Here is a 20,304-nt window from a genome sequence, read left to right as displayed (position 1 = left end):
CAATAAAGAAAGAGGAGGGGGATGGGAGAAGACGGTACTAAGAGAGAGGCTCATAATTGAAGGATTTGATAGAAGAATCAGTGACAACTGGCATACAGTTAAAGAGAGAAAATCTGGACAGGACCCATGGGCTTCACTGCAGTTGCCGACAGTCCGTGATATTATAGATTGCCCATGCACTAGTAGGTTTCGGGGAGGCTCTCAAAGGCACAAATGGGAGTTAGATTCCCCACTTCTAGCTGCCCTTTGTGCTTTGAAAATATCCTCTTTCCTCAGTGCTTTCAGCTTCCCCCCAAGTAATCTGGACACCATTAATGACTGCTTCTTGGAGCAGCTAGTCCTGGAACCCACAAGGGGAGGCAATTCTTGATTTAATCCTCAGCGGCGCACAGGGTCTGGTCCTAGAGGTGAATATAGCTGAACCACTCAGTAATAGCAACCATAATATAATTAAGTTTAACATCCTGGAGATGAGGGGGGTGGGAAATACTGAAGATGCCCACCACAGTAGCATTTAACTTCAGAAAGAGGAACTACACAAAAATGAGAAGGCTAGTTAAACAGAAATTAAAAGGAACACTCACAAGCGAAATGCCTGCCAACTGCATGGAAACTTTTTAAAATCATCATAATAGAGGATCAAACTATATGTATACCCCAAAATAAAAAAAAAGACCAAAAAAATTCCTCCATGGCTAACCAACAGAGTAAAAGAGGCAGATAGAGACAAAGGCATTCTTTAAAAATTGGAACTCAACCCTTAGTGAGGAAAAAAGAAAGGAACATACACTCTGGCAAGTTAAACGTAAAACTATAATTAGGCCAAAAAATAATTTGAAGAACTACTAGCCAAAGACTCAAAAATTAATAGAAAAAATATTTTAAGTGCATCAGAAGCAGGAAGCCTGCTAATCAACCAGTGGGGCCACTGGGCGATTGAGGTGCTAAAGGAGTGCTCAAAGAAGACAAAACCATTGCGAAAAAGCTAAACGAATTCTCTGCATCAGTCTACACTGCAGGGATGTGAGGGAGATTCCCAAACCTGAGCCATTCTTTTTAGGTGACCGATCTGAGGAACTGTCCCAGACCGAGGTGCGGGAAACATAGATGAACACGATTTGTTGGAGAAGAGTCAATGTGGCTTTTGTAAAGGGAAATCATGCCTTACTAATCTGTTAAATTATTTGAGGGAATCAACAAACATGTATAACAATGATCCAGTGGGTAAAGTGTACTTGGACCTTCAGGAAGTCTTTGACAAGGTCCTCATTGAAGGCTCTTAAGCAAAGTAAGCTGTCCTGGAGTAAGAAGGAAGGTCCTCTCATGGATCAGTAACTGGTTAAAAGATAGGAACCAAGGGGTAGGAATAAATGGTCAGCTTTTACAGTGGAGAGAAGGTAAATAGCAGGTTTCCCCAGGGGTCTGTATTGGGCCCAGTGCTGTTCAACATAGTCATACATGATCTGGGGAAAGGAGTAGACTCTGAGGTGGCCAAGTTTGCAGATATGACAAAATTACTCAAGATACTTGAGTTTCAAAGGCATCTCACAAAATGGGGACTGGGCAACAAAATGGCAGATGAAATTCAATATTGATAAATGCCAAGTTAATGCACATCGGGACTGTTCAGCTTGGAAAAGAGACGACGAAGGGGGGACATGCCTGGTGTGGAGAAAGTGAAGAGGGAAGTGTTATTTACCAAGAACTACGGGGTCACCCAATGACGTTAATAGGCTGAAGGTTTAAAACAAACAAAAGGAAGTATTTCTTCACACATCACACAGTCAATCTGTGGAACTTGTTGCCAGGGGATGTTCTGAAGGCCAAAAGGATAGCTGGGTTCAGAAAAGAATGAGAGAAGTTCCTGGAGGATAGGTCCATCAATGAGTATTAGCCAAAAAGGTCAGGGAGACAACCCCATGCTCTGGGTGTGCCTGAGCTTCAGACTGCCAGATGCTGGGACTGGATGATGGGATTGGTCACTTGATAATTGCCCTGTTCTGTTCCCTTTGAAACGCCTGGCATTGGCCACTGTCGGAAGACTGGTTACTGGGCTAGATGGATCAATTGTCTGGCCCACTGTGGCCATTCTTATGTTCTTATCTCGTAAGGTTTTATGATGCTTACCATCATCACAGTATCTGAGTGCCTTCCATGAAAAATCAATAGCAATAACAAAGTCACATGAAGTCTCTGGCTTTTCCTCCCTCTTTGGGCGGCTGTAAAGACACTGTTGGGGTCTGGGTATGCTTTGGTAGGGTGTTGTAGGTTGGTTTGGTGGCTTATTTTTAGTTGGGCTTCCTGTTAAATCCTGAGGCACCCACCGATCATCCCTTCAGAACTTCGTTATGCTTCCCAGTGCTTTCTCTTTCGGAATAAGACTCACTAATAAGAAGGACGGGGGGCTGCATTCCCATATGTCTTTCCCTCCAGTCCTAGGCATTCTGCATGGATTGGAAAGCAATTTGCTTTGCTTAGATTAAAACCTACCTATTGGGTAGAGGTCTCCATTGCGGTCTGTATTTTGGAAATGCGTCCGTCTGTCCATCCACTGAGCAGATGGCCGCACCACACCAGTGAAGCAAGCTTTTATATATGGGGTTAGAAATAGGTTTTTATATTTGAGGTTGGGCTGTAAGGCTCAAGTGACGAGTGATGTGACACAGAAAGTTTCACCTCTAAATTACTGGTTTAAATCTAGTCTGGGTTGGGCGTAAGTTTCATGAATGTGCACGGAAGTGTACAAAAAACAGCAACAGTCTCTGCTCTCAGGAATGGGAAACTGCACCAGTTCCAGGAGTTGATGGCTGGTCACAGAAGTTGCCAGATCTCAAGCATATACAAGAAATGCTGTGACTTGCACCAGTGTGCCAGAATCTGGTTTCAAACAGGGGTGTAAATCTTGGCTTTCTTTGTCCATGCTAGTGCAGCTTTATCAGTGGCTTGTCATTGGCTGCTGAGTCTGGGCAGATTCCCCAGGTAGACAAGGCCTGAGTCCACAGGAGCAAAGAACCCCTCTTCCCGGGCCTGATCCAGCTCCCGCTGTCCCCCATTGAGTCTTTCAGTGAGAACTGGATTGACCCCTTGTCTGTAAGTGGGCGTCCTCAATTATCTGAGCAACCACCTTTCTGAAACAGGATCATGATCCCAGCTGCCGTTGGGAGACTTGTCTCTGGTAGGTGGGGCTCAAGAGAGTTGAGACGGACCAACACAAAATGGAAGTAGAGGCAGAGGCTGCACTGGTCTTTGTCACTATGTTGCTTTAGTGGAGCAACATCTTGTCCAGTGTTTGTTGCTGTTTAGACTCTCTTCTTCTGGGGCTTATTCATTTGAAATGTGAATGGACATTTCAAAAGCTGCACTGTCACAATGGATGCATCAGCTGCACTCTTCTGCATGTCCGACTGAAGATGAGCCCCTTCCCCAACAAGTGCTTTCCAGGGGGCCATGGGACTCCCCTTGTTCAGGAACATGATTTTAACATGGGGTTTATTGACGGGACAGTGGATCCAGATGACCAGCAGGGCTAGAGCACAAGTTCATATCTATCGCAGTTTATTATTGGTCACTCATTGCCTATTTAATTCACCCTTAATCGTTCAGAGACTTCCAATAGTAAACATCTTTATATATAGTTCATCTGTCTGCTTTGAAAATTTGCTCACAGAAATACGTCTAACTTTTGGATGATAAAGCTGTCTTCTTTGTCTTTGATGCCAAGAATCCTGCAGCTAGAGGTACTTAAATATTAATGTTTAACTGGTGAGGACAGTATTACATTGGTATTCAGTCTCGGATGGATAAGATTTTACATATTATGCAGCAGGTACAGGCAGATTTCCCTCTTCCTACTAATAAATATCCAGGAGGCAAAAAAGCTCGATCCAGTTCTCCTGGGAGGAAATTCTGTTAAGGATAGTGTTTTGGTAAGTGGCCTTCAGTTCTCCCCAGGACCGCCTTCCTTTCTCTTCGTTCTTCATATAGGTCCACAGTCTAGAGGAGTGGTGTACTCTGAACTCGGAACTGGGAGACAAGACTTCCTGAATTCTAATCGCTGCTCTCTGTGGGACTGATCCAGCAGAGTGCTTTTAGTCAAGCGTATGGCGAATACTTCTGTTGCAGTCCCCTCGTGAGGTCTATTCAGGTGCTTAAAGTTAGGCAGATGTATAGGTACTTTGCTGGATCCAGCCCTTTGCTCTCGCTTAAGAGGCACTGGTAGCAGTCTTCACGTGAAAGAACCATAAAATCATTGCGAAGTATTTTCAGCAAGCAGCTCAGTAAACAGGGTGTGGTTAGTTTAAACTAACTGCTTCCCTCCAGCCACCTCACAAAATGCTCCGGCCATGAACCTGTCACTTACGTGGTAGTTCATTGCCATTCATGGGGACAACTAATATTTATAAAGCAGTATTAGATTTGATCCTCGTAACGTAATTCTTGATGTGTATTTTTCATGCTCATCTAGAGCTTTTGTTTCTCTTGTTTATTAGCAGCACCAAAGCCGTAAATAGCCGTCAGTCCTGCGTTATTTAGGAAATTATTTCCGAGGTTAGCTGTTCAGGAACTTGTACTTTGTAGCAGTTTCATTTCCAATGTGTTATCTGCACTGTCTGATCTAGTTGAACAAAAGCTGGCTAACCAGGGTTTTTGGGAAACCAGTTGAATAATTGCAATAGAACAGATAAGGTTAGGCTTTAAACTATGCACTAATGTGGGAATCTGTGGCAGGAAATGAATGGGTCTATTTGTCTTACTTACAGCTGATCTATTTGGGTCAGTACGCTTTAGAATCTGACACAACTGTTGAGTCAGAGCAGATTTGTCATGTCACAGCTGATTAGTCTGCTGGTTAATGTGTCTGTGTTTCATTACCCTCTATCTCTAATTTCTCAGTGATGCATGCAAAAGTGACTGTGTGCTGTCTGATTGATAAAGCAGTGTCTTAGGCAGGCATTTCCATCAGGGATGTTGGGGAGTCTCAGCATATAAAATGTTGAAAAACACATTATAGCAACGTGGGGTAGCAGGACTAGAGCTAGCCACATGATTGATTACTTTTTTACACAGATTACAAACATACTTAACGCTGAGGCTGTGGCAGAAGCCTGGACGTGTAGGAGCTGAAGAAGAGCTGTGTGTGTGGCCTGAAAGCTTGTCTCTTTCACCAGCAGAAGTTGGTCCAATATAAGGCATTCCCTCACCCACTTTGTCCCTCTAATATCCTGGGACCGACTCAGCTCCAACAGCTCTCGAAATAGACAAACTCTGGGGCACCTACAGTGCAAAGGGAGTGAGAAGCGTCCACGTCTCCTCAATAGGGGAGTCATTGCCCCGTGTATGTAGGGGTCCCTGGCAGGTTTAAACTGCCACAGCAGACATTCCCCACCCCTCCCACCAGCACCTCCAGTTTAGAAGTGTGCCATGGCTGGAGCCTGGTGCACTCCCCTGGAGTCAGCTGTCAGGCCTGGTATAGATTGACCCAGACCGTCAGAGAGGCATCACTGGCTCTTTGGCAGTCTGCCCTCACCTTCTCCCCCCCCCCCGCCTTTTCCCCATGGAAATCTTGGCCCTGGGGAGAATTCTGGATGCAAAGTTCCAGAGCATTCTTTACCCTGAAGTCTAGCCACTTGCACTTGTGGTTTGGTGATTGTTTAAATATATTTTAATTCGCCGTGTTGCACTTTCCAATGTTTGGCATTTGAAGCGAAACGCTCTGGTGTCTTTCCTCCCGTGCTGTGCATGGGCCCTCTACTGTTGTTGATGTGATGCATGGGCACTGAAGGTAGAATAGAGCCCAGTAGCCTCTGCAGCCCCCATGCCTTGCCACACCCCTTGTAAAGACTGCCCCTTTGCTTGCTGTTGGATATAACACAGCTTTTGCCTGAAGTGTCTTATCTTCTTTTCTTGTAATGATCGCTGCAAAATAAATACACGGAGAGGGGGAAGAGTTTTACCTCGCAAACCCTAACAGCTTTGATGGAGCAATTAGCCTCTCTCTTAAATAAACATTTAGTGTCGTGGAATATGTGTGTTGAAGCTTTCACTGAGGAGCGCTTGGCTGATCAGCTAACATTGTGGAGCACTCGCCAATGTGGTACTGTGCTCCAGTGAAAGCATTTTCTTGAGGAAATAGAAGCATCTCAAACCAGTACATTAGTTTGTAGCCTCCTTAGGTGGCACGACCAAGTGTCTGCTTAAATATATTAGATGTTCCCCCCACTCCCTCTGCCAGGGCCTGCGAGCCTGCTGGGCAGTGTAAGTAAGGTAAGGTCGGAGGGAGGGTTCCACCTCTGGGCCCTGGCCTCTTTTCACCCAGACTGGAAAAGAGCTATGCAAAGCCTTTAGCTAACGGGCACAGCACCAGCGGGCTTACTCCTGTCCTGAGCTGGCTGAAAGGCTGTAATGTAAGCACACAGGAGGCAGGGACAGGGGGAGAGCGCAGCCTTTGGGGTAGCCCAGTAGGTATCTGAGTAGCCCTGTCTGAGCTGGAGAATGTTTATAACCGGCCAAGGCGTTTGCTGCTGCTGCCCATCACCGCGGTATCTAAGCCCCTTCTGTGTAAAATCAGGAGCAATAGCGAAGTCCCTAGTGGACTCCATGGAGTGTCTGGCACTTCTCCCTTTTTGCAGTAAATCTCTACTTGGGATAGGGTGTGTGCGGTTTTCTTTAAATTGTGTTTGATTGTGTTGAGCTTTTGGGGTTGACTTGTTCTGAGAGCTAGGTTGGCTGGGCTTTTTGGGCAGAAGGAGAGCCCGTGTAACTCCGTGCTTTTCCTAGTTTGGAAAGGCCTTTGCGAAGAGGAAAGATCTGCAGTGTTTCCTAGGGGCAGCCAGAGTCTGCCTTTTTCTCCTCTGGAAGCTTGTTCTAGTCTGGGTTCCTCTTGGCTGAGAATGCCTTTTTGTCCCCAGCTCTTCCACGCTTCGCTCGGGGTTGTAGGATGTGCAGGGGCCCAGAAGAGAGCAGCTGCCTTGGCCGTTCAGAGTTCCAAATTTGGTCTTTGGTGCAGCTCTTTGGTTGACGGTGCTGTTGTGGCTGTATCTCACTGTGGGGCTGGCGGACCGGCTGCTCACGCTGTTCGGAAGCAGAAATGCTTGGTGGGTTTTGTATGTTCCCCATTAGTCAGCTGTGCCAAAGGTGGTAAGACACCTAACCACTACTTGTTGTTGTTTCCCCCTCCCCTCTCCCCCCCCACCCCCCCATTGGGTATGTGTACATTCCCTTCCCTTCCCTTCCCTCCCCCCCCTCCCCTCCAATGGGTAAGTGTGTTCCCTATGAAACACAAATCACAGTACTGGACCTGCCAGACTGACTATAACATCAGTTTCACTTGGGGGCCTTCAGGGTGATGTGTCAGAATGCTGTCAATGTCTGTTGTGACCAATGGGAATAACATTGAAGCACCAGTATAATAGGCCTTTGTGGCATAGGTGTCGTATCATCAGGACACCAACACGTGGTGCATGGAGATACAGCTTCAGTCTAAATGTGGCACAGTGTGCCACATGGATCAGACAGTTCGCAGTCCTGGCAGGTCCATCCTTTGCTGCAACCGTAGTCCAGATGTGATATTTTTAAGGCATCAAGATTCATTAAAGATACGACAGGATGTTTATTGCATAGTACCACTCAGTGCAGATGCTGGTACTCGGAGACAGCTGTTCTTCTTTTGCCAATTAAATGCTGATAAGCATTTCCTTGACTTCAGGGTACCTTATATACTGTGCCTAGTACAAATATTTACATAAAATACTGAATTGTGCCTTAATCTGTATTTCATTGTGTTAGAAATATAAAAAGAAAAGTTTCCTGGACTCGTGTTTCAATCAGACGTAAACTTGGAATATTTCCAAGGGTTTTAATTAATGTTTTGCAGCAGTGTATCAGGCTAGATTGAGCTATAACTATTTAGTAGTTACGTCATGGAAATATTTGGCTCATGGATAGAGGAAACAACTTCCCTTCTCCCCCAACCGGAAACGAATGTGTTTAGGGTTAGGGATGGGGCTACATTTTTTTGATCCGCTCTCTTTCAGTTTCCTGATCTCTTATTTTCAGCGTGAGTAAGGAGCTGTATAGATTCCGGAAAAATAGCTTTGTTATCTACTCCATTTACTTTGGAGGAGGAGAAAATGTTAGTCAATCAGTCTTGTTCTCGGAAGGCACAGTGCCGGTCTCCAAAACAAAACACTTTCCAGTTTTCTTTAGATAATGTTACTTCTCTGTTTGCAGGGTTTTTGCTGCTTCCCTATTTAACTCCAAAGGTATTCCCTCAAGTAAGAGGGTACCATGGGAATGCTGCAAATACTTAAGTTGTTTAGTAATTTAGGCTATTGAAAAGTTTAAGAGCAACTTTAGCGCTAGTGTATCTGCTACAGCAGTTATCTGCTTCCTGTTGATAGTCGTAGCTCTCTATATTGTATGCATGTTTCTTTGTCAAAGAGGAGTTTGGCAGTTGGAAGCCATAACCCTTTTAGCTCAGCCTGTAGGTCACATAATCTGACACTCCTGAAAGTTCTGAATTCTTTTAGCTTGCTAGTCAGCCTCTGAATTTCACACAGGAGCCTGAAAACCTGGAGCATGGCTCTGCTAGAACCACTAACTGCAGAGAATAAGAATTGCAGGTAAGTTTATTCTTCCCATTGTGGTGACTTTCAACCTGCTAGCAACAAAAGTGACAGTAAGTTTCTTCCATTGAAACTTCAATTCCTTGTACTGCTGTTGAATTTTATTAGCTTAATAAGCATAATTCTAGAAAAGTGCACTTCAGTATTGAGATCAAAGGATAAAATTAATAAATGAGAAAATCAGGGCATTAAAATTTGGTCTTCAAAGAAAGCAGAAAATAGTCTATATAAAGCTTTAGCAGCCTTTTGTTCAATGCATTCTTGATTGCTCTTGCTTCTATTTGAATGAAAAGATCCGTGGCCTTGTAATCCTCAAAGCCACACTTCGAGAAAGCGGAATTAACACACTTTCAGATTCCTTGGTCATTCCAAGAATTATTTTAGCGCTTAGAGCTGTAGTGATTACAGCTTTCATGAAAATCCATAAGAAGTGCCCCAGCACAAATGTTCTGCCTCCTACAAATAACGAATACTTAAGTATTCCAGTCCTGGCTGCGCTGTCAGTGTGCATCACACTTGTCACTGCTTTTGCAGCAGCTTCTCCGTTCAGCTTGCTGCTGACGGGGAAAGTGCGTGTGATTTAACTTTGAGACAAATCACATTCTTGTGTAAATAGTCATTTGACATGTTAATGAAGACTGAAATTCAAACAAATTAAAGGGATCTTAATATTTCTCTGCTTGCATTAGTGCCTGGCTTCACGTGGAAAACCTTTCTGCGTCAGGGTTCAGACACTTGTCTGTTTAATACTCGTGTTCTCTGAGTAGAAGGCATGAAATAGCAACCTGCCAAATCCTTTAATAAGGTCATTTTTCTATGAATTTGCTGGTGCTTTGTAAAAATAACTTGTGACTTAAAACATATGACTGCTAGCTGCTGCCTTTCATGGGTTCCTATGGGGTTAATGGTGTCTGCAGCACAAATGCAGGTAGAGATCATTGTTCGCTCTGGACTCTTGGTTTTAGGAAGATTGTCCTTTGTATTCTTTGAATACAAAACACATTTCACATTTTAGTAAACTGCCAGAGACGCTAAATATGGCTGTGATTTTAAAGGGGATGAGACGCTTGTGGTTCTGATCCAGCAAGGGTCAGGAGTGTATTAATAGTGTACAGCTGAGTGCAGCCTATGTGATCTTTGACAGGGCGAGTTTTCTTAATGTAGAATTCTGCCCTTGAGCAAAAGTCTTTTACAAAGACACACTTTCAATATAGGCACTGAAGAGTCGCTGTGTTTCACTATGTGAAAGTGCTAATGATGTGGAACGACACTTTTCTCATACACTTAAGATGCTGTAGAAGAACTAGTCAGATAACTGTTTTCTCGGCTTTGTTACTGTTACAAAGGTGGGAGTGTAGTCTGAAATCCACGGCTGTGCATTATCTGGAACTGTGTAGTTTAGATGCATCACTGGGTTTCAGTATGATTTCCTTCACGCTTATTTGCATCTTGACTGTATGAGTTAACATTGGAAATGCTTCTGCCCAGCAGTGACGTTGTTCTTCCATAGGTAGTTCTGATGATTTATTGTTTTTAACAATAAACTCTTAATCAGTTTTCTTTTTGTATGGAGGAAAGTTGGATTATGCAGTTGGGGTGGTGATGTTTGCAAGTCTTTGTTGATCTATTAAAAATAATCACTTTTCTGTAGTGAAGTCCAAAATTATGACTGGGCTTTGGAGGAGTAAATTTTTATCAGTGATGTTGATAAGCATTGATTTCCCCACACGCGCGCACACGCACATCCATGAATAACCATTATAATTTACAGATAGGCAAAGTCAGAAAACTGCTGTTTGAGAGTTTGATGTAAGGATATTTATGCTCTCTATTTTGAGCCAATGTTAATAACTTGTGTTTTACAATTCGAAAGCTTTAACTTTTTGAATCTCAGCATCCCCTGTCATTAAATAATTGTCTGACCAGCCCTGCCCCTGTGGTGTTCTGCAACTGAGAAAAACGCTTTGAAATAAGCATCCATTATATGTAGATTTTTACAGATAATAAATAAAAATGGAATTCTGTGACGCCGGATTGTGATTAATGTGGGTTCATGATTGTGTTTTACATGTCCCTGGATTCCACGGCCAGAAGGCACCATTGTGATCAGCTAGTCCGGGGCCCCTGGGAGGCCACAAGCAGGTTTCGCGGGTCCGCCAAGCAGGGCCAGTGTTGGACTCATTGCGGCCCAGGGCAGAAAGCTGAAGCCCCGCTGTGTGGGGCTGAAGCCCGGGGCTCCGAGCCCTGCCACCTGGGACTGAAGTCTAAGCCTGAGCGACTTAGCTTTGTGGAGGCCCCTGTGCTACAGGGCCCCAGGCAAATGCCCTGCTTGCTACCCCCTAATGCAGGCCCTGGCTTTTATATGCAGAAAACCAGTTGTTGTGGCATGGGTGGGCCGTGGAGGAGTTGTAGCGTGTTGCGGGGGGGGGGCCCTCAAAGTAAAAGGTTAAGAGCCCCTGAGTTAGCCTGACCTCCTGTATAGCACAGGCCAGAGACCTGCCCCACAATCGTTCCCAGCACAGAGCTCTTAGAAAAACATCCCACCTCTATTTACAACTTGCCAGTCATGGAGAATCTACCATCACCTTGGGTAAATTGTTTCAGCAGTTAATTCCTCTCACTATTAGGCTCTCTTGGAGAGGCCAGAGTAACCTTTTCCAAATGAGTAACTCTACTGGGCTCTTCTGTTTGTTGCCATGTTTGCTCGTTGTGATTCCTGCTCAGGGTATTGTGGCCTTTACCAAGTACTTGAGGTCTGTGTGGTCTAGGAGGAAAGTGAATGTCCGGCTTTGAACCTGATGGCTACTGCTGCTGTACAGGAGCTGGCTCTGCAGAGCGTCTTGGGGCCTCTGCTCTGACCTTTCCCTTTTCCAATGAAGTCTGGCCCAGCAGAGATGGGGCCCACAGCTGCAGTTAAACTCTTGAATCCCAGGCAGGGCAGAGGAGACCCCTCCTCGCCTCGGTGCAGGACCCTGCTCTCCCTGCAGTACACATAGCTTTAGATCAGAGCCTTGGCAAGCTGGGAGCCAGATGTGTTGGGGGCCGCAGGGACATTTTAAAGGGTATGTGCAATAAAATACCCAGATCAGAATACTTCCCCTACGAGCCGTCTTTGTACTCAGGCAGGAGGGGATTTCGGTGTGAGATTGGTCTTTCCATTTCCAAAAGCTGTTTCCCAATGTGCCCTTTCTTTTCACTGCAGTAGAGCTGACTGTTGTTGTCCGTGTACTACAGGAAAAGCCAACTGTAAAGACTGTCAGTTATCTTACATTTGGAAGATCTGAGGCACACTGCGTGCTCCCACAGCCCATACTGCGAATGCTCAGGTGGCCCAGGGGTGCCCTTTGCAAGAAGCCTAGCCAGTGGGTTCTGCGCCGCTTGTTCAGGGAAAGCCCCTGGTGGGCTGGGCTGGTTTGTTTACCTGCCATGTCCGCAGGTGCGGCCGATCGCGGCTCCTGCTGCCCGCAGATCGCCGCTCCAGGCCAGTGGGGGCTGCGGGAAGGGCGGCCAGCACGTCCCTCGGCCTGCGCTGCTTTCTGCTGTAAGCCGTGCACTGTAATTGACAGCACTGTTTGCCCTAGTCAGACTTCTCTGGAGAGGTTTTTTTCCCTCTAAAATGAATCTCGCAGAAGGACTTCGGGGGAGACATTGACAGGCAGAAATGGGTGTCATGTGTCCAACTCTCATTGGCTTTCCAGGGGAGTAAGGTGCCGAATTCCCATTGGAGCCTTCAAAGCTCTCCCTTTGAACCACTGCTGCATGGGGCTGATATGCTTTTTCCTCAGAGAGAGGAAATAGTGTAGCCATCCTAGTCTGTCCCGGATTTCATCTCTTGACTATAATGGCGGCACTGATGGAAAACAGCAGCCATCAATTTCATCTGGGAATGTTCTGTAGAGTAATAGGCAGGGATGGGCCTTGTGTATTTGAGTCCTTCAACTGATGTTTCCTCCTTTAAAGAAATACTATTGTAATGCTGCTGCTAAGTAGTAATGTCTGTAACTTGTAGGCTGTATCTTGGCAGTGTGGCCCAATGGAGAGAACCTGGACTGGGTTCTGACCCTGGCTCTGCTGCTGCGGGGGGCCCCGGGACAAGACACTTTCCTTTCCTGGCCTTCCATTTCCCCAGCTGTAAAATGGAGTTAATGATACGTGATCTCCTTTGTAGAGTGCTTGGAGACCTACTGATGGAAAGTGCAAGGTGGGAGCGAGGTATTATAACATTAGGGGTGTGATTCACCACTGTTACTCCAGGTCCATTGCGGTGTTAACGCCTTGATTATACCCTGCTGAAACTGGACTAGCGCAGTAGAGACCCAGGCCCACGATTTATATCAGCATGACTATTTTTCTGTATAGTATCGGCATGTTTCTTTTTTTGGTAGTGATCCAACAAATAAAACAGACACATTGGCATCCATCCGACGTAGCCTCCCAAATGCCTCTCTGTACATCTTTCTGTGATCATGAAGACCTCTCTCTGTTTCTGTGACTGCTTATGGGTGCTGCCATGTATCAAAATGACATGGGGAATAATGGCGAGCTCAAATGTGCTGAGACAACCAGACCCATTTGAAGTGCTACTCATCAAAGTGCTACACGGTTCCTGTGATCTAGTCGCCACTTATCTCCCCTCCAGTATTTTTATCATCATCTGGGCAATAGGAGAAATCCTATTGTTGTGGCTATCTTTAGTTCATGCAAAATATTATTGACAGAGACCTGGGTCTGTTTCATGTCAGTTACCTAGTAGAGAAATAAATTTGGAAGCTTTTAAACAGCTTGCTGTCTGCAGCCACGTTTTCACCTGTGTTTAATGCTATACAATTGTTCAATATATAGGTATAGTCAGTGGTCAGCCTAACACAATTATTTTCTCTCTTTGCTACAGAATTTCAAAGGCAAGAAAGCGTGAAGTCCCAGCAGAAAGGCATTCAGCTCTATGACACGCCCTATGAACCAGAAGGCAATGGTGTGGAGTCAGACACTGACAGCTTGGTGAGCCAGCGCTTGCGAGAGAGCAAGCTGCCACAGGATGACGACAGGCCCGCAGATGAATACGATCAGCCCTGGGAGTGGAACAAAGTCACAATCCCAGCCTTGGCAGGTAGGAATCCTGGGTCTGGTCCACACCATTGGTCAACCATGGGTCTGGTCCACACCAACGCTCGTGCCCAGAGTGAGGAGGGCTCAGTGCCCTGAGCTTTGTCCATTTTTGAGGGCTTTTTAAAGAAAAAATTAAGTCATTTTGAGATTTTTCCTTCCATCGGTATAAGAAACAATATCTGACTTGTCAGTATTCCAGCGTAGATCTGGCAAAGAAACTCCACGATGGGTCCAGTCTCTGGCATACTAATCGTCTCAGATGCTTGAGGTGAATAACACGTTGCAGCACTAGAACTGCTGAGAAATAGTGTTCCTTAAGATACCCTTCGGATGGCTCCATAAAGCTAGCTACTTAGATGTGCATGGCAAGCGGAAAAGCTCATGCCTTCCCTAACACGTTGTATTAAAACAACTTTTCAGTAGTTGTTACAGTGAATAAATGTGTTTGTTTGAGTCAAGCCTGTTGATACACACATGACTAACCTGCATAGTTGGTCTTAAATTCACCCCCTTGCACTATTAAATTAGCCCACCTCAAAACTCACTGTTCACTCAAACGTTGTATCCAGACAGTCACGCCTGTACATCCATTTCCAGTGCTCCAGGCTGGGTGTCCACGCAGAGCCGGTGGCAGTACTCTGCTTCAGACCGGCTAACTGCCTCCCTCTCACTGCTCCCAGGGTCGGGGATGGGCCACAATGATGCTTTAATCCTCTGTGCTGAGGTCTCTCGAGCCTCCACATCCAAACGGAAAGGTGGTGGAGGGTTCTGAGTCGGGGAGAAATTAACGCTTGAAGATCTGACTCATTGAAGGAAGCTTTTACTGTTCTGGAGTAAGGTGAGTTTCCAGCACCTGTTTTGAGTATTGTAATGCCGGCTATAGCATTGCTGATTCTCTAGAATAATATATAGCCACAAAAATCCAGTGTTTTCTGTTGAGGTTAAATGGACACAGTGGAGCTGGAATAGGAATTGGGGGTTGACAAGGTAGTGATTTTTCAGGGCTGTACATACTGTAGTGGGATTATCAGGTGACTCTGCTACTTAGTCATTCATCTCTTTTCTCGTGTAGGCAGGGTACAGTCTTTGAATAAATGCTGTGTGTTTTGTGATGCTGTTTCTCTTTGGGAGAGCTGTTGCAAACATGGAGAATTTTTGCTCTTTGCTTTAATCCCTCTAATGAATGCCCATTCTTGAGGCAGAGCGGCTTCCTGAGGACTCACCATTGGTGCTGGGGCTGAGATTTCTGAGAAGAGGGACTTGCCTGCTTGCTGTTTGTGACTACCTCTCTTTGAGAAGAGGGGTGAAAATAAAACAAGTTACACTTAAAAAAACCTCCTCTCCATCAGTGACTTTTCCTCCGATGGGAAACGCCCCTGCAAAACACCAACCTCTGTTCAGCAGAGTGGCAACAATATTCTAGCTTAGGGTAGGAGTTGAAATATGCCATGAGAAAACTATTGTTCTGCTATTTGACTAAGCTAATAGCGGTATATGGGGTGGGAGGAGGTGATATTGAGCTAAATTTGTTAATAGTTGCTTTAATGTACGGAAAGAGAGAACCACTTCACACACATCTTATACGTAAACAAATATGATTTTTTTAAAACAAAGGAGGCACAAGGAGCATTGGTTCCCTCTTTCTATGACTGTGTACAATTCACTACTTCAGTCCCATGATCCTTGCATCAGCCATTTGGAAAGGCGGGTGAGCAGATCGAGACGTAGTACACACACGCGCGGCTCCGTCCTCTCTTCCTTTCTAGCGGTGAATTTACTCACTTAGCCCCATGGTTGTGACCTGTCCCAAAGGTTTTCCATCTTTTTGAAATGGAACTGAAAATGCACTGAGGGACCATCAACGAGAGACTTGGTGCTTTGCCCGATGGGGCATTTGAAATATTGGCATCTGGCATACCTGTTTATCTATGGAGGTGTCCCCCACAGCCAGGGTCTTTGAATCCTTCCATAGGGTTCAGTGAATCACCACTGTGTAGCTTCTAGCCAGCCCTCAGGGTTGGGAGAGAGCTCTTGATGACCTTTTTCTTTTCAGGCCATTACAAAGCGGGCAATGCATGAAGGAGATGGGCAGTGAGCGCACTGCCCAATACGGGAGCAGCTTATCTTCACTGGCAAAGGACCGTCACCTCGTTATTTCCCAGCCCAATATTGTCCAAGCTGTCAAAGGCACTGCTGGCCCCCACTGGGGTTTTAAGCCAGGACAAGTCTGAAGTTCAAAGAAGTGTGTTTGGATGGCCGCTTGGAGTCCCCTTTATAAGTACCTGGAAAGAGTCTGTTGGGGACCCTAGAGACTGCCCGGCAGGTCAGTTTTTTGTAAGTGTAGTTATGTGAGTTATGTACTCGCAGGTCAGATTGCGCTAGGCATCGCAGTGGCAGGAGTGTAGGAGTGACAGCTGCTCTGCCAAACCAGAGACCACTGTTGACTAGCGGACGCTGTGTTTCAGCTCTTTAAAGTGTAGTTTTTATCTGTGTCATGTATGATGATCGCTCTGGGATTGCGCGTCAGCTCTGCTCGCGCTCTTCCTAGACCATGTCTATTGTATACTAGGAGCTGAAAAATGTAAAAGCTAGTGGGGAAATGACGACTTGTTCTCTGGCTCTGTTGACACTTAAACATACAAGAAAGTTTGCGTTCAGCTTCCCTCTTGTGTGAAACTGACGCATACGTGTGAATGCAAACTCACATGATCAAGCATTGGTGTTACCAGGGTGCAAGTGTCTCCATTTTCATTTCATGTTTGAGTAACACACCAGTGACCAAGGGGAGCTTTATTCAGCTTCCCAAATCAAAGCTCCCTCTGAGCTGGGAACAGTCCTGAGAGAGGGAAGACCAAAGAGCTCTACTTTGGGAAAGCTTTCGAAGTACCTGGCAACAGGAGTTCATCAAGAAAGTTCCTTGTTAATCAGATGCATTGCTAGAGGAACACTGTACTAAGGCTCCGGAATGAACCTTCTGGCCTCTGTAAGGGAATCTTCACTTTATATGACCTGCTTCGTTAAGAATACATTGACATCACTTTCCAAATTAAAGGCAATATTCTGCCAGCGCTCTTGGGGTTAATGCTTCTGACCAGGTGTAGCTCCGTTAGCTTCAGTTGCACAGTACGTGGCAATAGGTGCTTTCAGGATCTAAACATATAATTGGCATTCCCTGCAATCTGTGCTATTTCTGTCCCTTTGTGTGGCTGCTCAGTGGTACGCTTGGTGTGCTGACTCACTCCTTTTCTTTTGACATGCTGTTCGTTTGGCGGCTGAGCAGGAGGGTGTTGGGTTTGTGAACAGGCTCTCCAGTAACCTTGACCATCAGTGTAATTCCCTGGATGGCTATGCGAGTGCAGTCACTTGTTTAAATTCCCAGGATGCCATAAAAGATTAGGAGCATTTGGCTTTTGGCGAGTATCAGCAACAGAGAGAGACCCTATGGGTCTGATTTCACAGAGCTGCAGCCTGCGCTGCTTGTGAAGTGAAATGACATAGCATCGCAATAGGAACAGAAGGCTATTGTGGGTTTAATCAGCCTTACGGGCCACCTTGGCTCCAATCAGCAGGGGTCTTGCATGTCAGCCATTTCCACATCCATTCCTACCAGACTGTAAAACTCACGAAGTCGAGGTAGTGAACGGTACGGTCTGTCCAGACTTGCATCACCAGGTGGGTTCTGCAATGTGCTTGCAATTCACATTGCAGAGCCAGCCAAGGCGTGGAATGCAGTTCGACCTGTGAGAACCATCCTGTGCTCTGGAGGAGGAGGAAGACCATTCAGCTGGGCACTAGTAAAGGCTAGATGAATTTTAAAGAGGCAACTGACAATCCACCACATCACCTCCACCAAGTGTCTCAATCTTGGGGAAGTTTTTCTGTGGCTTAATAGACATTCAGCCTCCAGGGGCTGTTACTTCAGTACCTTTCCCTAAAAAGATCATGACTGCCCCTCTTCCGCATGTCACAGGATGGTGGAAGAGTACGTCAGACGTCACACTTGCATTGTAATGAATACGTGGAGAAGCACACGGCATGAGCTGTCCTGTGCCGTAGCATGGTGCTGTTTGGCTGTCTGGGATTGTCAGCGCCAGGTTCGGTGAGCAGACACCGCGCTTCTGCCTCTTTGCCGCTTTTCTGTACTTAGTTGTTTTTCTATCTGATCTGTGTTTTTCAAGCCTAATGACTGGCTGTAATGTACACCCTCAGTGGTAGTGTACAACCTCGGAAATGTGTGTGCATCCGTCTGTCTGGCTCACACAAACACAAAGATGGCTTGAAAAACCAAGCCGCTCCTCCAATGCATTTGTTCTTCCGCCGCACAGAGCGGGGAGGAGAGGAACTACTGTTTCCCCCTCGTTAGCAGTGTGGAGTCAGCGTGGCTGTTGGAGAGCAAGCCGGGTTGCGTTCTGGTGCGTATGCTATTAATAGAACTGTCAGAACAGTTCTGACGGCAGGCTCTATCTCAGGGGTGAGATAAGAGGCATGAACAGTTCCTGATTTGTACAGGCCAGATTGTGCGTTGCTGGGGTGGGGTTGGGAATTTTTTAACTTGTCAATAGACTAAATTAGATCGGAGTCATTGAGAGCAAATAAATAAGTATCCACGGAGTTGCCTGGTTATTTATAGTGGCTTCTTCATTATTCCGCTTTAAGGAATGTCCTGGACTAGGGCAAGCTTTTTATTTAGGGCCTGATCCAAAGCCCTTTGAAATCTCGGAGTCTTTCCATTGACTTCAGTGGGATGTGGCTTAGGCCCTGGTTTAGGGTGACCAGACAGCAAGTATGAAAAATCGAGACAGTGTGTGGTGGGTAATATGTGTCCATATAAGAAAAAGCCCCGAATATCGGGACTGTCCCTATAAAATCGGGACATCTGGTTACCCTACCCTGGTTTCATTGAACTCTACTTTTGTCATTTATTTGTATTGCGGTAGCATGTAGAGGCCCCGGTAATGGACCCGTTTCTGCCAGGCGCTGTACGAACAAAGAACACACAGATGGTCCCCGCCCCAGGAGCTTACAGTCTCGTTCTAAGATAATATATGGATTAAAATATCGAACGCAACAAACAGGCTTACGTAGAGACTACCAAATGGTTGTAATTTACAGTGTCTTCTTCAGCAGGTCTTTGATTAGGCGGGACCTAGGTACTGGTTTTGCTTTGCTAATGTTTTAAGCAGGCTGTCGTTCATGCTAGAAGATCAGAAGGGTTGTTTTCACTTGGCCTGATAGAACAGTTGCAGGGTTTTGTGATGCCAACAGAGTGGCTGGCTTCAGGATCCTTGCTGGGATCTGGACTCTCTGCCACGCATTACTGAATGGCAGGTTTATTGGTTTTATTGCACTGTAGGCGAGGTGGGCACATTTCCATAACAGACTTAAGAGGTGTTAAAGATTAACTAGGAAGAAGGAGACCGCAAATCAGTAAATCATGCAGCTTCCTGACGCTCTAGAGACTCATTGTTCTGCTGTTACTCCTGTGCACGTTGTGAGCAGTAAGGCTACGTCTACCCTAGAAACTTCACAGCGCTGCCGCGGGAATGCTCCCACGGCAGCCCTTTGAAGTGTGAGTGTGGTCACATGTGAGCGCTGGGAGACAGCTCTCCCAGCGCTCCTGGTAATCCACCTCCACATACCACTCCATTGACACTGGTAATGCTCACCCAATTAGAGCCCAACCTTACCGGGTGTCTCCTCAAGCTAAAACTGCTATAGAGCAGGAGATCCAGGATATGCTACAGATGGGTGTAATCCGCCCCTCTGGCAGTGCGTGGGCATCTCCAGTGGTTCTAGTTCCCAAACCAGATGGGGAGGTACGTTTTTGTGTGGACTACCATCAGCTAAATGCTGTAACTCGCCCAGACAACTATCCAATGCCACGCACAGATGAACTGTTGGAGAAACTGGGACGGGCCCAGTTCATCTCTACCTTGGACTTAACCAAGGGGTACTGGCAGGTACCGCTAGATGAATGCGCCAAGGAAGGGTCAGCCTTCACCACCCATGTTGGGCTGTATGAATTTAATGTGCTCCTTTTTAGGCTGCAGAATGCACCTGCCACCTTCCAAAGACTTGAGCCTGTCCACACTAGCGCTTTAAAGCGCTCAGACTTGCTGCGCTCGGGGGGGGGGGGGGCGTGATTTTTCACCCCTCCTGAGCCAGCAAGTTAGAGCGCTCTAAAATGTAAGTGTAGACAAGCCCTCAGTTAGTTCCAACCAGTTACCCAGACATACCCCCTGCGTGGGGGAGTGGCAGGGAGTTGGAGCAGTATTGCCCCACTGAGCTTGTGTGTCAGTTCACCCAACACTGCCAGCACTAGCGGGGTTTGATCCACTCCTGCTGGTGCAAAAGGTTGGTGGCATTTGCACCATAGACCCCAACCCTAGGGGTCTGGCTGCGTAGCGAGGACAGTTCTAATTCTCATTTGGGAGTCTCTCCTCAGTGCTCCTGGAGGGCCATGCCTCGGCATATTGCCCAGCCATTCCAGCCACACTTGGGTCAGTCCTGGCCTGCTGTCTGCCTCTGGTGGAGAAAGTGTTCCAGGAGCCTGGAGCTGCTGCAGCCCTTCTCT

At 46.2% G+C, this 20,304-nt stretch overlaps 1 protein-coding gene and 1 long non-coding RNA gene across 2 annotated transcripts in view; one reads left to right on the top strand and one right to left on the bottom strand.

The window, feature by feature from the left end:
• The window catches only part of SHB (SH2 domain containing adaptor protein B), a 140,732-nt gene that overhangs the window by 70,283 nt on the left and 50,145 nt on the right, over window positions 1-20,304 (top strand). Inside the window, exon 3 of the mRNA XM_037902176.2 lies at window positions 13,516-13,731. Coding sequence (XP_037758104.1) covers window positions 13,516-13,731 — 216 coding nt within the window. The remainder of the gene's footprint in view (window positions 1-13,515; window positions 13,732-20,304) is intronic.
• Window positions 1-20,304, bottom strand: part of LOC122465903 — a 40,203-nt gene that overhangs the window by 16,336 nt on the left and 3,563 nt on the right. The gene's annotated exons all lie outside the window — the stretch shown is intronic.

Source organism: Chelonia mydas, chromosome 5 (genome assembly GCF_015237465.2).
Source record: "Chelonia mydas isolate rCheMyd1 chromosome 5, rCheMyd1.pri.v2, whole genome shotgun sequence".
In the NCBI taxonomy this organism is placed as follows: Eukaryota; Metazoa; Chordata; order Testudines; family Cheloniidae; genus Chelonia; species Chelonia mydas.
This window is presented reverse-complemented; position numbering and strand designations above follow the sequence as displayed.